The 15031-nt window shown below is 36.5% G+C and overlaps 1 protein-coding gene across 1 annotated transcript; it reads right to left on the reverse strand.

Moving 5' to 3' along the window:
- Window positions 1-473: 473 nt before the first annotated feature.
- On the reverse strand, window positions 474-7480 carry KRR1 (KRR1 small subunit processome component homolog). Its single transcript, XM_072401383.1, has 10 exons — window positions 7348-7480; window positions 5876-6054; window positions 5405-5539; window positions 4852-4977; window positions 4685-4768; window positions 3979-4035; window positions 3659-3829; window positions 3081-3158; window positions 2230-2323; window positions 474-1196 (listed from the first exon to the last, which is right to left on the reverse strand). Exons 1-10 carry the CDS (start codon window positions 7412-7414, stop codon window positions 1057-1059), a joined length of 1131 nt encoding a protein of 376 aa, XP_072257484.1. The 5' UTR covers window positions 7415-7480; the 3' UTR covers window positions 474-1056.
- Between the last annotated feature and the right edge of the window lie 7551 nt (window positions 7481-15031).

A 15031-nucleotide genomic window follows, 5' to 3' on the forward strand; every position in this document is an offset into this window, starting at 1 on the left:
GAAAGAAGATTGCAAACAGGCAGGTAAGCATATTTTATTGCAGAAGGGATATTGCCTGTCCCTTCAGCAATAAAACTTTTGCCTGCTCACAGTTTTTAAATCTGGAACTGTATGCTTTAAATGACAGCTGCATCCATCCTATACAATATTATCCAAGTACTAAACAGCTTTGCCAACATTAAAATGCAAAAAATAGCCTTCTTTTCTTCCAATCCACCCAAAGATGAAATGAAAATGTACAGTGTTGTGTAACATGTTAGGGCTAGGGCCAAAAACACCTAGGCCCCAAAGTGGGAGATTGGTGCACAGAGCACTGCATTGTGCTTTGGGGGAGGGAGGTGTATATTTGATAAATACACAGGCATTTAGATTACAGCTTGCAACATATTGTGTATCCCATTACCTTGAGGGTCACATCACATATTTTCTTTAAGTCACTTGAGATAGTTATATATTTTCTTTAAGTCACTTGAGATAGTTATATATATTTAATTAGGTTTAACATAAAGCCCAACTTCAGACATCAAGGTCGTAGGTGTTGTTCTCTGTTGCATAGTCATTTCATGTTAACTTTTTTTAAAACTGTACAGCGCATTAAAAGTTAATATAATATTTATTAAGCCTATTTAAAGAAAGAAAACATTAAGGGGACTGTTTATGAAAAAAAAATCACATAACAGATCACTTTGTTTTGACTGTAATAAGATAAACATCTCATCCACTTTATGTTTTTGATATGTTTTAAGGTGACACAGAAGATCACCTTTACTACCTAAACATGTTTGGGATTTATTAAAAAGCAAATGGAGTTTGGGGAAATAAATGATTGAAATGTTTGGCGGTAGAAAGACAAGAGCAAGACATTACAATGACTTGCTCACATTTTACAGAGAACAGCTGTCAATCTTTGAACGTGAAAAAATACAATATTCTTAAAGATGTACCCTATTTACCATGATGTTAAAGCAGGTCACTGCAAGAACAACTATCTTCTTTGAAGAAAACGATCAGATAAACCTCTTTCATTAAAGAGGGGAAAACAAGTAAGTAAATCCATCATTTTTTCTTTTTCTTCTTGTCTGACATTAACAATTTTTGTTTAACTTCGGATTCTGGAAGTGCACCAAGCTTCTTGCTTTTTGCTTTCTTTACTTTTTCTTTAATAGCATTCACGTCAATTTTGGTGGAAGTGGGCTCTGAAAATATAACAGAAATTGATGGAGTTTAGGTTAGTACTAAAATACAATGGCCATACATAAAACCATCATTTTTCATCCAGTCAATTATCCAGTGTATACAAGTGGAAATCTGATAAAAAAAGATTGGAAGAATTTTTCAAATTTTTCCTTTTTTAATCACATGGCTACAATTTTACTAAAATATACCTATTTGTAACAGTACAATACATATATTCCCATGTTAAAAACTAGGATATACATAAAATGTTAAAACATGCTTTCAAGAAATAGTAATTTTATGTGTGGCTGTCTTTCAATTTGTTATCTGTTCTTCTTTTGTTTAGGAAAATCAACAAGGATTCCATCAAACTTTTTACAGTAATCCTCACTCAACACATACAATGACTATTGTCACAGTGCATTTCATGTTCTGAATTCAAACTTCCATTATCAAACGCCTGAATAGTATCTCTGCATCTAAAATTGCCATATGTAAAAAAAATGGGATTTTCAAGGTTTACAAGCCAAATAACCTTTCAACTTCAACTACTTTAGGTGAATGGTCAACTTAAAAAAGACCTCTAGAAACAACTTTGCACACATTTGCCTTTCTATATAACTTGTCCACTGTTAGCCTGGTTAATGGATAACGCATTAGTATTATTCATCTGGGAGAAACGCAGAACTAGGAATGAAACAACTACACTGCTGGACAGAGGTCAGCATGGGCAATGTCTTTAAAAATCTTCCAAAATACATCTACAAAACTTGGGCATCCATGTCGGTCACTGGTTCACGAGTTGTTTTTTCTTAGACAACTGTTGGTAGGTAATAGTCATAGCATACTAGGACACCCCACAAGACTTGTCTTTTTTAGAGATGCCAATTCATCACCTTCAAGTACTGACTGTTTACTTGCTGCTTAACATTACCCACCCTCTTGTTATTCACGTCACTTTTCAGTGGTTTTGGTCAGAGACACATATATATATATATATATATATATATATATATATATATATATATATATATATATATATATCCTATTTACCTTTCTGGGGCGCCATTGCTGGTTTTTCCTCAGGTGGGATAAACGCTTTGTTTCTCTCTTCCTGCCGTTTAGACACAGCTTCTGCTTGTTTTGTCTAGAAGTAGAAAAATAGGAAGACATTCTAGATTAAACATATTTTGAGACAATGTAGCAAAACAGAAATAAATGGACAACACAACATCCGTTTACAATCTTGTAAGTGGTACTGCTGCTGTATGAATGGCATATTAGCATAAGTAAAATTCAGCATTTTCCCCTTCATCCATTGTTGTGGGATGCAGAGGAGACGGTGGATGTGCAGATAAGCATTATGCAGCCAGGACTGCATGCTTAAGGTCACCCTTTTGAAGACTTTGCTTCCTTCCTGCAAAAAAAGCTTTTGGTTGCCTTACCTGTAAGCATCAAAATGAGGTGTGAACGATGACTGTGGCACAGAAGTGCATCATTCATGGCCACCCTTTCCTCCCCAGTACAAAGAGGTAAAAGACTCAAGCCATGTCCAGATTGCAAACTTTGCAGGTACCAAACTCTAAGAGAGCCTGCTGACTACAGCAAAGACTGATATAACATAATTGATAATGTGCGTTCTTTGAGTGACAGAAACAAAAAAACTTAAGATATGAGGACAAGGTGGGAGGGAGTTATCCAATTTTTAGAATGGGTTTCTTGTTGAAGGTAGAGATAATTATCTAAGATACCTACCTTAGTAGGTGATTAGGTTCATGTACATATGAAACACCTAATTCTGCCCCAAAAAAGATAATTCACAATTGCTTGCACTTCTGTTATATTCTAGTATATCACAGCAAGAACAATAATAGGTAGTAGGTTGAAGGTAGCATTTACATTACCTTAATTTCTTCCAGTTTCTTTTTCCTCTTTTGACTTTTTTTCAGGAAGTACTCGCCACTTTCTATCTCTTTGTCAATCTATGAAGTCAAAACAGTAATTTTTTTAAAATGCCTCCAATATGAGATATATTCTACAGAAGAAGCTTTCAAGCAACCATATTAGGTTAGTGCATCACCCCCCCAAAAAAAAAGACCATTAAACAGTTTTCCATTAATAGGGCAAAACCTCAAATTCCTAAATGTCAATCTAGTTATAAATAAATAAAACATCTGTGTAGTTAGAACAAGTTAAACTAACATAAGTTATAATCAGGCATGCCTAGTTTGCAGCAGACTGCAGTTAATAATGTAAAAGTGCAAGTGACTTATAAAGTGTCAAAATCTGCAGAGAAGTGCTTTACAGGAGACAGTTAGAGATTTAGATCTTATTGTTCTAGTATCCGGAGTAGTGGTAGCCTCTAGTGCTGAATGAGACCATAAACTATAAAGGATAACAGAACAACTTAAGAATTACAACAAATAACCTACATTTAAAAGACATTTTCTTTATGCTAACACTTAGAAAGAAAGTATTATACCTTGCTATCTGGCTGTGGTGGAGGGAATGGTGTGTATTCTTTTTTAATTTTCTTTTTCTTTGGTTCTTTCCTCTTGCTCACATTCTTATGTTTAAACTGTGGCAGAAACCTGTCCCAGCTTTTTGTTCTTAGCTCTGGGTCTTTTGACAACTCTCGCTTGATCATTAAAGCCTAAGGAAAGAACAAAAAAATAAATCATAACAATTGTAATTACAATCGTAACACAGAATCCCCAAAGCCCATATACAAGCATAAATATGCAAACATATTATGACTTCTTTCTTCAAGGCTGGACATGGTATTAAAACATTTACATTTACCTTAATGTTGTAAATAGGGTGGATATTCTTCATTGTGTCCAGAACAACTTTCCTAACCTATGAGAAAACAAAAAACAAAACAAAAGTTGGATATATTTTTATGTTATGTCGTCTGAGAATACCTTTGTGAAAAGTCAATCCAGTAAAAGACAAAACAAAGAACTGTAGTTTACATTTACAGTTAAGTGCATACACAACATGGAACCTGTACATTCACTCCCATACCAAAAAACTTGAGTATATTAATGTCTAGCTCCAAGTTCAGAGACCAAACATACCTTTATTACATACACTGCAGTTTTTCAAGATATTGCTTTGTCCCTCAATCCTACTTCCTAGAAATCACTGTTTCCATGCAATGTATTGATGATAGCTAACAAGCATGAAAAAGCTGTATGTAGCTTGGAACAACAGGCTCCATAACATTATGTTGTAGTTCTATAAGCCAGTGGTTCTGATATAACGATGGGCAAGTTGGGCTATTCTAAAGTGAGGAAGCATATAGCATTTTTTTTTTGCTTACGCATAATAAATAAAACATTAATAACTTCTGTTCTGTTTCTTACTAGATACTTCAGAAATATTCTGTGTATGTGCACCAGTGATAGGTTTCAATGTTTTGTGCTCCTGATCCTCAGATCTATTAGTGTGCTTCATTTTATTGTTTAAAAAAACAAAGGTGCTAAACCTGACATTATTAAATTACCTCTTTAAGGCCGTTGAAAGGTCCCAAAGCAGATACTGTATTTCCCTGGACCATTATGTAACAGTTTGTCAAAAGCTCCAAGGCCTGTAGGAAACAATACAGTAAACTAAAGTTTGTGTAAAACCAACATTTTTTTTAGTATAAATAGATGTTTAAAAAAAAAATACCTTCAGAGTTGATCCCTTAGGTCCCAAAAGTCGTTGTCTCCTTTTAATAAACCTTTCCCGGTTTCGAACTAGTGTGCCAATTTTAATAATGTCACAAGCCATATCATCTTGAAGAATTCTTGAAGCCTGCAGAAAAGACAGGAGAAACGATTAGCAACTATTTTTTTTTTTTACACATATAGATAATGTCACAGAGAAAAGAAATAATATAAAAAAAAAAAAATCAGGATCTCTATGCCTCCAACAGGTATATGAAAAAAATGAGGAACTGTGTGTGGCCACTCATATATACAATGTGGATGAAGTTGAACAACACCGCATGATTTCCACTCATTTCAAAGATCGTAAAGTGGAACATCAAAATTCAAAATAATAATAGTGTACACCTTTCTACTTATGAAAATTTTAATTCCTACACCCACTTACCCTCCAAAAGCAACCCATTTTCTAAGTAGGTCCCAATAAACAGATCTTCTCCCTGAAGCCTTGCAAGTTAACTCCAACTATCCACACAAAAAAATAACAAGAAAAAAAAACAACAGAAGATACTCACCTGCTCAAATGGTACACTTCTTGCCAACAGCTTTATCATGTCCCTTGCCCTTATAATAGCATAAGGGTCAAACGTCTTTTTGGTAGTGGTAACCGTCATGCTGCCTTCAATTAAATCTAATTCTGCTTTCACAAACTGCATAAAAGAAAACAAAGGGAATTAGACATGCAAATATTTTATTAGTTACAAAGGTCTTTACCCATTGATAAGTAATGGTGTTTACCAAACTATCCAACCTTGCTGTACAGAGTGGCACAGTGGCAAGTTGCAATGATGGTGCAACAGGGGTATGTAAAAACCACAAAAATATTTCAACAGAGGCAATTACATTGGTAGGGAAAACAACGAACATAAACTAAATTTATCACCGCTGTGTTTAGTAGTTTGAGTTCCTCATATTTGCTGCTAAAACACAAATGACTTGACCTGCAATTTATTTTGACTGGCAAATATAATACAACAAATACTTACACATTCTCCCAAAGCTTTCTGCACCAATGGCCAGCATTCTTTTAGATAGGCTTCTCTGTATTTGGGGAATAACGTGGCAAAGCTGCTCTCCTCCAGCAGTCCTTTAGGGTTGTCCTCTCTAGTGAAAGGCTCTTCCTTCCAGCCATCTGGGACTGTGAGAAGTTCAGATTCATCTACAACTGTAAGAAAGAGTAAGAAATACATTGTTTTTGCTCCAAATATGACACGATCATGCACTTATATAAAAGCTATGAAACAAGTGTATAAAAAAATTATTATTGGTTCAAAACGTATTTAATCAGAACTTTCCTCCTCTCTGTCAGGTAATATGTTCCGAGATGTAGGCTACGCACACACGCTCAATAATTGTGTTGTGAAAGATCCCTTCTAATGACAAATGAGCGCTGTATGTAGCGCCATTCTGCTCTATGGAGAGGGGAGAACAACAGAGCAGCACCCAACTGCGCTCTGTCCCCTTAACTTGCATTACGATCATTCGTCAATTCGCCAGGAGGGATCCATGAACGACATCAGATGAGTGCTGTACACGTCAGATTCTCATCCGATACTATCCCTAAAACGATTATTGGCCGACAATCATCTGACGTGTGTACGTAGCCTTACTTTATGCTCCTAAAATAAATAAAATAACCCCCCTACCAAAAAAAAAAAAAAACTAAACTGTGGCCAATCCACAACCTTAGGTGCTTATATACCTCTTCCCCAAATCTCTGCAGCCTCTAACACTAAAAGCATCCCAAAATTAAAGGAAATAAATTTTGGCCATACAAACACTTTATGCCAGACCATTTATTTCAACATCAATCTTCCCAAAAATACATAATTGCATTAAACTATTGTAGGCATTTTATTTACCTGTAAAAGTATCTCATGTGGACATCTAAACATCCTGAGACTTCTTAGAAGTGATGCCACCAGCTCTGGAGTGGTTATGCTAGTGACACAATATAGATTTTCTATCACTGATATTCCACCACAAAACAAAAGTTACAATTCACTGTCTCTACCCCATTCCACCCCTTCTTTCTGTCCAGCTCACATACTCCAGCCATGGTACAGGGTAGCCAGGTCTCCAAATCAAAGCAGAAGGAATAACAGGATGCACTCCTTAGATCTGTGACTTTTTTAATGAACAATCCACACATCAGACATACCTAGATGTATGTTGTCCCCAAGGAAGGGGGGCCTGATGGCACACAGTCTTAACTATAGGTGGTGGCACATTTCTAGATTAACGTGAAATTTACACTTACATGACATTTAGATTGTAATGTGTACGAGGTGAAGCCAAAAACACCAATCTTCACCAAATGCCTTGTATAGAATGAGGGAAGCTAAACATGTATGACAACTGCATGGCCACTTCCAGGTGCTTCCACAGGCTCCTAGCACAGCGAACCCCTAACCTCACACTACTAGCACGGGGTTTGCACCTCTCCGCATTCACTTACCAGGTTTGGTCTCTCGCTGTCTCTTTTTACCAGCAAAATGCTCCGAATCTACGTTCCCCTCCGCCATGCTGCTGTAACACACGTGACCTAAACAGCGGCGGCACACCGCAAAACATCTTCCGGCCCGCAACAAAGCGCGAGATAATCGTTCCGTCTCCCTTTCCTCTGTTACAATAATCTGCAGGGCAGTGTGTTGTAAAAAAGTTTATCAGTATCACAAGTCAAATTACAAATAAGTTTATTTGAAATTGTGTCAGTAGGGTCATAAAAATATTTCATAACATAGCCAATTTCCTATTTAATTTAAATAGTTAGCTATAACATGGTATCATTAGTAGAAGTTGCCCTAATATTTAGTGGGTGAAAAAAGGTAGGGTGCAGATTTTGCAGAGATTTTGTATGTTTTCTATGATAGCTACTCCCCCTTCCTTATCAGCCTCATTTTTTATTTTAGAACCCTATTATCACAGGATGCACAGTGTCACTATGCCAACACTAACCCAAAATAGGTTGGTTGCTATATAAATATTATTATTATTATTATTATTATTATTAATAGGATTTATACAGTATAGCGCCAACATATTACGCAGCGCTGTACATTAAATAGGGATTGCAAATGACAGACTAATACAGACAGTGATACAGGAGGAGAGGACCCTGCCCCGAAGAGCTTACAATCTAGTAGAAATATATATATATATATATATATATATATATATATATATTATATATATATATATATATATATATATATATATATATATGCAGTACACTGCAACATGCTGCAATACTGGTGCATAATTTAAATGTGTTATGTAGCCGGTTATCATTAATTGCATTGTAATGCACTTCTGGGCCGAATAATTACAATCACACAGCCAGCCAGATCTAATTTTCCACCAAACATTTATATTTACAGCCAGCATAAAAGGGTTGTTTTATTTAAAAAAAAGTTTGTAATACTGTATTGAGATAAACACAGCCCTGAGTTGGCATTCGAAAAGTAAAATACTTGCAGGAAAAAATTGATGGCCTCACCATCCTCAGGAAGATTGTGTCCAATCCAGCCATGGTGAAGGATCACTATGGGACACATCAGATTCAAGATCAAAGCACATACAACAATTTGCAGATCTTTGATGCCAAATACACACACACACGGGCATACTTAAATTTAGCCTACTAGAGGTGCCTATTCATAGAGTAATCTGTCCCCGAACTGTGTATTAGACAGTGAAAGCACAGACACACACATACAGTTGTATTTTTACTATATATGTTCTTCGCTATTCTTGCCAGTATGTTACTTGCCAACTCGTGTACATTAAAGTAAAATCATTTACCCTAGTCAGAATAGTACTATTATTAATACCAAGTCAGAAACAAGTGCATACACTAGTTGCTTCCAAAAATACTTTTATCTATTTATTGTACACATATCTCCATTCGTTTTAAACGTTTTTTAGAAAACTGTATGTTTTCAGCATTAAATTTTTAAAGCACTGGAGTGCAAAAGGAGAGCAGTGCTAAATTTTAAGTGTGCTATAAAGGTATCACTTTTGAAATGCACTCTGTCCTTTTCTTCATTGTCTACCTGGATATAAATTTTGTACTCTGACCTCCCCTTTTACCAATTTTCCTACAAAATCCATGGGCACCTACAATTTTTTATGAAAATATGGGGTTGCTGGACCACCTCCATATATAGTTGCCTTATTTCCTTTAGATATAATTTATTCATAATACTTTATTCATGACGTGAGTAAGATTTACATTCACTACTCATTCTACTGAACAGACTAACTTTGCAGTTACTTGCAGAAAGAGGTGATCTATCAAACACGTAACAGGTGCCTTCAAAACAATTCATAAAAAATTAATTTTTCTAAAACTGGTTAAACTGAGAATAATATGATTATTAGTGAGATTGTTCTGGAATATACTGCTTTAAAGCGGACCAAAAGTTAAATTTTTTCCTGACATAAAAGGATAGACAACATGGCTTTTGGAGTGCTGGGGTCCAAGGTTCAAATCTCAGCCAGGAATGCATGAAGTTTGCAGGTTCTCCCTGTTTTTGCATGGCTTTTCTCCGGGTACTCCGGTTTCCTCGCGCATTCCAAAAACATGCAGTTAAGTTATTTGGCTTCCCCAAAATTGACCTTAGACTGTATTAATGACATATGACTATGGTAGGGGCATTAGATTGTGAGTCCCTTTGAGGGACAGCTAGTGACATCACTATGAACTGTAAAGCGCTGGATAATATGTTTGCACTATATAAATACTATGTAATAATGTTTATTCTTGAGATAAATGGAGAGTCAAGATTTTTTTGGCATCTCAAATAGAAGCAGACAGCATGTATAATAAAATGTAAGTTCCTTTATTCACAATACTTAAATAAGGAAGAAAATTTGATTAGTAAATAGATATTCCCACCACTGTATTGTTGCCCAATCAAGAGGAAGTATGTGGATGGGAGTATTGTTCCCTAAATATATGATTATATTCATAAAGTTCTCATAGCACTTGTAGTTGGGAGGGTACATGTATTCTGCAGAATAAAATCTCTATAGCCATAAAAATATTATGAACTTCTGTATAGTTGATTGGTATTATTAATAACATTTGCATATACAATACACATTACTACAATACATTTATTTCTGTTCACAGCATGTCCATCCTTTAATGGCCACTAGATGGAGATATATGCATAGCTTCTTTTTTTATTTTGTATAGGCAGTAATTTGTAGTATTAGTTGTTTGCTCTAGAACTAAATTCACACCTTGTGTGTTTTGTGTTTAGTGTAAATGCACTTCAGTTACTGTGTATTGACATGCATTTATTAATACCTTGCATTGATTTAAATTTTTTGCCAAAATACTTTATTTTGTTTTCCCTAATATGCATTGGAGAAGACTGTGACACTGTAGCGTGTAGCAGCGTGTTGTGTTTGTATGTAGATTATTTAATTTTTACCCAATGTGTATCAACACAGTATGCTGATGTAAACTGGGCATATTTGAGATTTTGGATTTCAGCTTGTCATTGTGTTAGGCCTCTGTGTGCAATACAGCCTAATAGACTTGACACGAATAGGCCCCAAATCTTTGACTATCCAGTCTATACTCTGTTGTTTTATGACTATAAAAAGTCTGCATGTAAAACTTTCCAATATATATTTTGTTCAGTAAATAAAGGGATATATGATTAATTACATGTCAGTGTGACTAATTACACATTGGTTAGCCAATTGTATTCATTAATAAAATGTATATGTAAAAGCTATTAAAGTGCTGTTTAACCTTTCAAACAGTGTGAGTGTATTTGGGGAAGGGTGTAGGGATCGGAGGGCAGGTGTCTGCAGAGCTGTAGCACCTGTCATATATCACAATGCCCTGCATTCTTGAGGATGGACATCAGTCTTCTCTGTTACCTGACACTTCCTCCATACCTTTACAATATTTGTTACAGACAATAGCAGGTATTGTTCTCAAACACAGCTCCCATGTAAAGCACAGGGTACTCGTGTGCAATTTTATGAGACAACTTGGATATGAGCATTTCAATTAGTTCATTAGAGACTTTATCAGTCATTGTGTACTAAGAGCTGCACTAATCCTCATCAATATCACCCTTCAATATTGGCTTTACTAATTTAGTAGTCATTACATATTGCTATGATATTTTCATCCCATAGAGGTTAGTGGGCATTAGGTAGTGTAAATTCTGTAGTCTGTTATAACACCAAGAGTCATAGAGAAATTATAGCTAGAACATTCAGTGCTATCTTCTTACTTCCTTGGTACAAGAACTTAAAGACTGCAGAAAATAGTACAGTGGAACCTCGGTTATCCAACACACATGGGGAATGGCCAATTCCAGATTAAGTGTAGTTTCCAGTTAACTGAGGTTACTCTGAAACAAAGGTTTCTCAGCCATGCAGCACTAGACTTGAATGGGGAGACTTGTCCCCATTCACCTCTAGTGCTGAATGATTGAGAAAAGGGTTTCCCTTTCCTCAGCCAATCACGGGGTGGAGCAATCAGGGGAGCTCTGCTCTGCTCTCCTGACAGCTCCCAAAGCCCTAGCGGACCTGTGGTGTGTGTTCTTGGATGCAGAAGCAGATGCAGGAGTTGTGTTCTTGGATGCAGAACACATGCCACAGCTCTGGTAGGGCTGCACGAGCAATCAAGAAAGCGGAGCTGTCGGGTGCTGGTTATCTGAATTTTCCAGTTATCTACAGTAAGAACCAGGGTTCTACTGTGTCATATTAAAGAATATATACATAAATTATGCTTTGCCTGTCACCTGCTTTGACCATTTGCCTGGACCTTGACTACGCTTGTCTATCACCAGCTTTGACCCCTCCTGATTGTGGTCTCCCTCTTCTGTCTGCTGGACACCACCTGTTTTTACATTAAAGCCTCTCCATCCTACCTAATCAAGTAGGGTGACCCTGAGAGTCATGCCCTGGCAACACCTTGTGGCGAGGAGCTTGGTGTCCTTTAGGGTTACCAACTCATCACCCCATGTTGAGGTGCTCTGTTGTAGACCAGGTGTCTCTTAGATTCTGGGCCTCAGTAGACTCTACCTTCCTGAGTAGACCCTAACACATTTACATTTCAATCCAGATTTTGGAAAACTTTTACATGTGTTGTACAGTGATTTTATTGGAAACAATAAAGAAAATGCTTGGTGTACTGAAAATACAGTAGGCAGAATACAATTTAGGTAAAACATGCTAGTCCACCCTACCAAGCTTTTTTTTATACAAGTCTACAGGGGGTCATTGCACATGCCAAACCATCAGTGTCAAAGTATAAAACAAGAATGTGGTTGTCATGCTGAAGGAATTAGTGGGTTGGGGGTTCCAGTCTAGCACATGTGTGCCTTTTATTGAAATGTGCTTACTCTTTACTGAGGTGATGTTTAAGCCTATGAGTTTTGCCTGCACAATCAAATTACATAAATATGCACTCTGATTATCAGCATAGAACCTTCAGTACATGAATATGCAGCAAATGAGCTGGTAAAGGTGCTTTTGTCAGAGCACAGTAAGACAGGTGTTTTGCATAATAACATAAGTGTCCCTTTTCATATAGTGCTCTGAAATAAAAATAATTCAGTATATGTAGAAGCTTTAAAGGTTTTGTAAAATAAATACATATAAGAGCTGTTAGACCAACAGATTTAAAAATCCCTCTTGCCTGCTAAATTACCGTTCGGCAACAAATTGCTTGAAACATACATATTTTGGATACTTAATGAACATGCAATACAGGAACAATAAGATCTTCCATTGCATATATTTAAATATATATATATATATTTATATATATTTAAAATCTTACAGCTGTCATTGGAACAGAAGAAGCAGATAGATCTGGTAACAGATGTCAGAAGTGGGATCTCCCTCACTTTTTTGGAGCTTTCTACTAATTTCCTGTTGTATCTATGTAGCAGGAAATGTTCCCAGTAGGGAAGCAGATAATAATAAATATATGCCCACTGTACAGGACTGGTTGATGCAAATTAACTGCATTGCGGAAATGGAGAAGCTTAGTCACTCCTCTTGTGATGGTATGGCCGCTTATTGTGCTACCTGGGCATGCTGGTGGTCCCACACTGTGCACTGGAAATCAGTAGATCCCCCTTACAACGAGAGAGTCCTTTCCATCTCTGGTTCTTTTCCTCTACACTTCTTTTTCCACCCAAGAGATAGCCCTAAGCATCACATAGATGCCATATTAGCTGAGAGACCATCACCCCTCCGAAGTTAGGGATTTTAGGTCTGGTGGGTCTGATTTATTAAAGCTCTTCAAGGCTGGAGAGGATACATTTTCATTATTGAAGCTGGGTGATCCAGCAAACCTAGAATGGATTTCTTAAGTGATTTGCTATTTGTTAGCAAATGTTTTCAATCCTGGACCAGACCCATTCCAGGTTTGCTGGATCACCCAGCTTCACTGATGAAAGTTCACCCTCTTACAGCCTTGGAAAGCTTTAATAAATAAAGCCCAGTATGTCTACTCAACCTGATTCTTGTTTCAATTTAATTCTATGTTTCAACTATGCACTGATAGATGTATATGTTTAAATGTGTTTTCCTCTGGCATTTCAATAAAGTGTGTTTTGGAACAAAAAAAAGAATAGCCAAAGTTCTAACCTTCCCCCAATTAATACTGTATTAAAAAAAAGTTTTGATTCATTTTCTAGGAAAAGGGGTTGCAGTGGTTGCAATTGTGACTGGGTCACTTGTTCCAAAGGGCCTGTAGGGACTATCCTTGTGATCTATGTATGCTACCTTATAAATAAAATGTATTTGTCTGCTTTGCAAGCCCCTTCCTAATTGCTCCACATCTCAACATTTTTCCTGCTCCGAAGCCCTATCTCTTTCCCTTACAGTGTCTACCTACCTATTATATTATTTGTGGAGTTTTACATTTTTCAGAAATTATATTAAGTAGCTGATATTGATATACATTCATTAGAGGTCCAGTTTCTTTCAGAACAGTTCTGTTAGTTATCTTTCATCCCTATATAGTGTTACTACTTCATAAAAAAACAGCATTTGATCTGGTGAGCTGGCTTTTTCTATTATCAGTGGAATAAATGACAGGAACGGTGTCTGCTATTATAATCCTGACTCTAAATAGTAGTAAAGCATATGCCTAATTAGGGGACATTCTTAGTATAATTGCTTTTGGATGATTTTGCTTTGCTTTAGTAACATTTTAAAAAAGGAGATATGCTTCAATACTGTTTCACTAAAGACTTTGCTTCTGTTATGCAGATATGCTTTTCAAAATGTAATCACTGCTAAAATGTTGGGGAATTTGTGTCAATGATTAAGAAGAAAATTATTCCAAGAAGAATTTCTCATTTTCATTCACAACCATTCACATACAATTATGCTGCCTATCTCAATGCCAGGAGAAAAGCTTATCAACTGCTGCAATATATCTAAAAGAGGTGAGTGCATGTCTTCAAATAAACGCCATCTAAGAGAAATGTTGGGTTTGACACTGCAGCTCTCTTTCTGATAATTCTGACTGACTGACCCACTCGAATAAAAACTCACTAAATCACTGACCTGGGACAAATACATACAGTATGCAGCATCAGAAAATCAGAGTAAAGTCATAAAGTGCATATCTGCATATTTGGTATTGATGCAAGGCGAGGCTCATCATGACAGCCAAACAACTAGCACTTGAAGACAGAGAAGTTAGCAATGTCACCGTCCATGTTTCCCCCAAGAAAAAATTCATGCTACTCCTACTCCTTAAATTCAATCCCATGATCAGAGCCTTTGGGTTTTTTATCTTCATGTGTTTCTTCTACTGGAAATACATACCATAAAATATATATGATGTTCCCTTAAAAACATCAATCTTAAGCTAATTCACATCAACAGTCCATAGACTGGTCTTCATGAATGAGGTACAATAAAAAAAAACATTACTCAAACAACTCCAGTCCATAAGAAAACACGAGGATAGGGATCAGAAATCAGCGCCAAGCTTTTCCATTAAGGAGGTGTCTGATCAGCCCCAGCTTCATTATTCAGCGCTATCTGGGGTTACTTGTAGGCACATAAATAAAAAGCCAAAGCTGCTCTAAACCAGTGACACGTTCTCCAGGATGACCAGAATAACCTACCATGTGAGTACC

The sequence above is a fragment of the Pyxicephalus adspersus genome, chromosome 2, assembly GCF_032062135.1.
Source record: "Pyxicephalus adspersus chromosome 2, UCB_Pads_2.0, whole genome shotgun sequence".
Taxonomy (NCBI): domain Eukaryota; kingdom Metazoa; phylum Chordata; class Amphibia; order Anura; family Pyxicephalidae; genus Pyxicephalus; species Pyxicephalus adspersus.

Coding starts and splice junctions, on each gene's coding strand:
- KRR1 (XM_072401383.1), bottom strand. CDS start 7,414: ATGGCGGAGGGGAACGTAGATTCGGAGCATTTTGCTGGTAAAAAGAGA. Junction 5,540..5,875: donor AGAAAGCTTTGGGAGAATGT/GTAAGTATTTGT, acceptor TCTTTTATGCAG/TTTGTGAAAGCAGAATTAGA. Junction 3,830..3,978: donor ACCCTATTTACAACATTAAG/GTAAATGTAAAT, acceptor TTCTTTCCTTAG/GCTTTAATGATCAAGCGAGA.